The sequence below is a fragment of the Colletotrichum tamarilloi genome (assembly GCF_030869305.1).
Source record: "Colletotrichum tamarilloi strain Tom-12 chromosome Unknown Scaffold_341.1, whole genome shotgun sequence".
Classification (NCBI taxonomy): domain Eukaryota; kingdom Fungi; phylum Ascomycota; class Sordariomycetes; order Glomerellales; family Glomerellaceae; genus Colletotrichum; species Colletotrichum tamarilloi.
Window position 1 is genome coordinate 1 of NW_026849723.1, and position 1357 is coordinate 1357.

General features: G+C 52.8%; 1 protein-coding gene across 1 annotated transcript; it reads right to left on the reverse strand.

Annotated features, from left to right (window-relative positions):
- Nucleotides 1-44: 44 nt before the first annotated feature.
- On the reverse strand, nt 45-242 carry CTAM01_17091 (uncharacterized protein; the record flags this gene model as incomplete). Its single annotated transcript, XM_060533082.1, has 1 exon — nt 45-242. A coding segment is annotated over one exon (198 nt), but the record flags the coding sequence as incomplete, so codon positions are not given.
- Nucleotides 243-1357: the final 1115 nt, after the last annotated feature.

Genomic DNA, 1357 nt, shown 5'->3' on the forward strand with positions numbered 1-1357 from the left:
TTGCATTTGGTCAACTTTGCGACTCTAACGATGGGAGGACTCGTGACCAACTCTGCCATTTCAATCGACCAGATTCCAGTGCGCATGCCATAATCAAGGATTGTGCAGCTGTAAGGCAAGGAATTTAGGTCTACCTTTGCTCTGGGCTCATTCTTCAGAGTGTGGTGCAGCAGATCGTGCGCATCTTTCAGATAGGCCTGAAACAAAGTTAGGGCGAACAGAATCAAGAGAAAGAGGTGCATTTACGTCGTTGAGGCTTGGGTCGGTGTTATCCTCAGAGAGATAATACGGCATCCTCTCGGGGGAGAGCTCAGCATGTGTCATCTTCGAACGGGCAACCTTGCTACTTGTGTTTGGGGCTGGGTAGCTTAGAACCGCCGACCAACTGTTGAGATGCGATTACCACCTTTATACAACATCCAACCCATGTCCGGTGCTACTTAAGCCTGGTGGTCATGTGATTCAACACCCTGCTCTGGGTTGCGGTCATATCCCTGTTGGTTTGCTCGCAAATAGGGCCGCCCGTCACCCTGCCTTTCGTGAGCTGTCTTGGCCTTGAGAGTTTCCACACTCGAGGACGCTCCGTCGGACATCGGCCATATAGCACTCACCGACTTGCTACGTGTTGCCCATCAGTTCCAGTTGAGGTGCGGTGGCCCTTATCTTGATAGGCATGAACCTTGCGAGCGTTCAAGGATAACCCCTAGTGGCTAGTCTTCCTTTCGGCTCGTCACTGAAACCACTCGACTTACCCCCTACACAGAAGGTGAATGGAACCTGCGGTAGTGAGCGGGATTTTGCTGTGAGGGTTCCTCGCGAACTCGCGTGCTTGGGAAGATCCTAATGGGCTAGCCCTTGGAACCAGGGAAAGTTCCCGTCGCAACACGTTGCTGCTTCAGGCGCCCGTTGAGGCATGGGAGTTCAGGACGCCTCGAGCATACCGAAACATCTACTGTAGTCCCGTTTCGGAAATCATCATGTTGTACTGTGTTGTGCGCAAAGACAATGATATCTTTGAGATGCCCAAGGGCGAAAGCTGGCTAAGAACACGACTCCTATTTGAGCGGGTGACCATCTCAAAAAGCCCCCCCAAACTGCACGTTTCGAGCCGTGCAAACACGCCAGCCCTGGAGGACGAGGGCGCCCTTCCAAGACATGCCTTCTTAGCTTAGCATGCCTACGTGCGCCATAACCCTCACGAGCTCATCCCAAACCCTTGACGCTTGTGCTGTGTTGCCAGCAAGAACGAAATAAGGCTGCTCGGGGTATCCACGTAAGGTCGTTGTAGTGGGTACGAACTGAGTAATCTGTCCGCGATGCGCAAGTGATGGTGCGAGTGTGGATGTCGGGTTGTGAA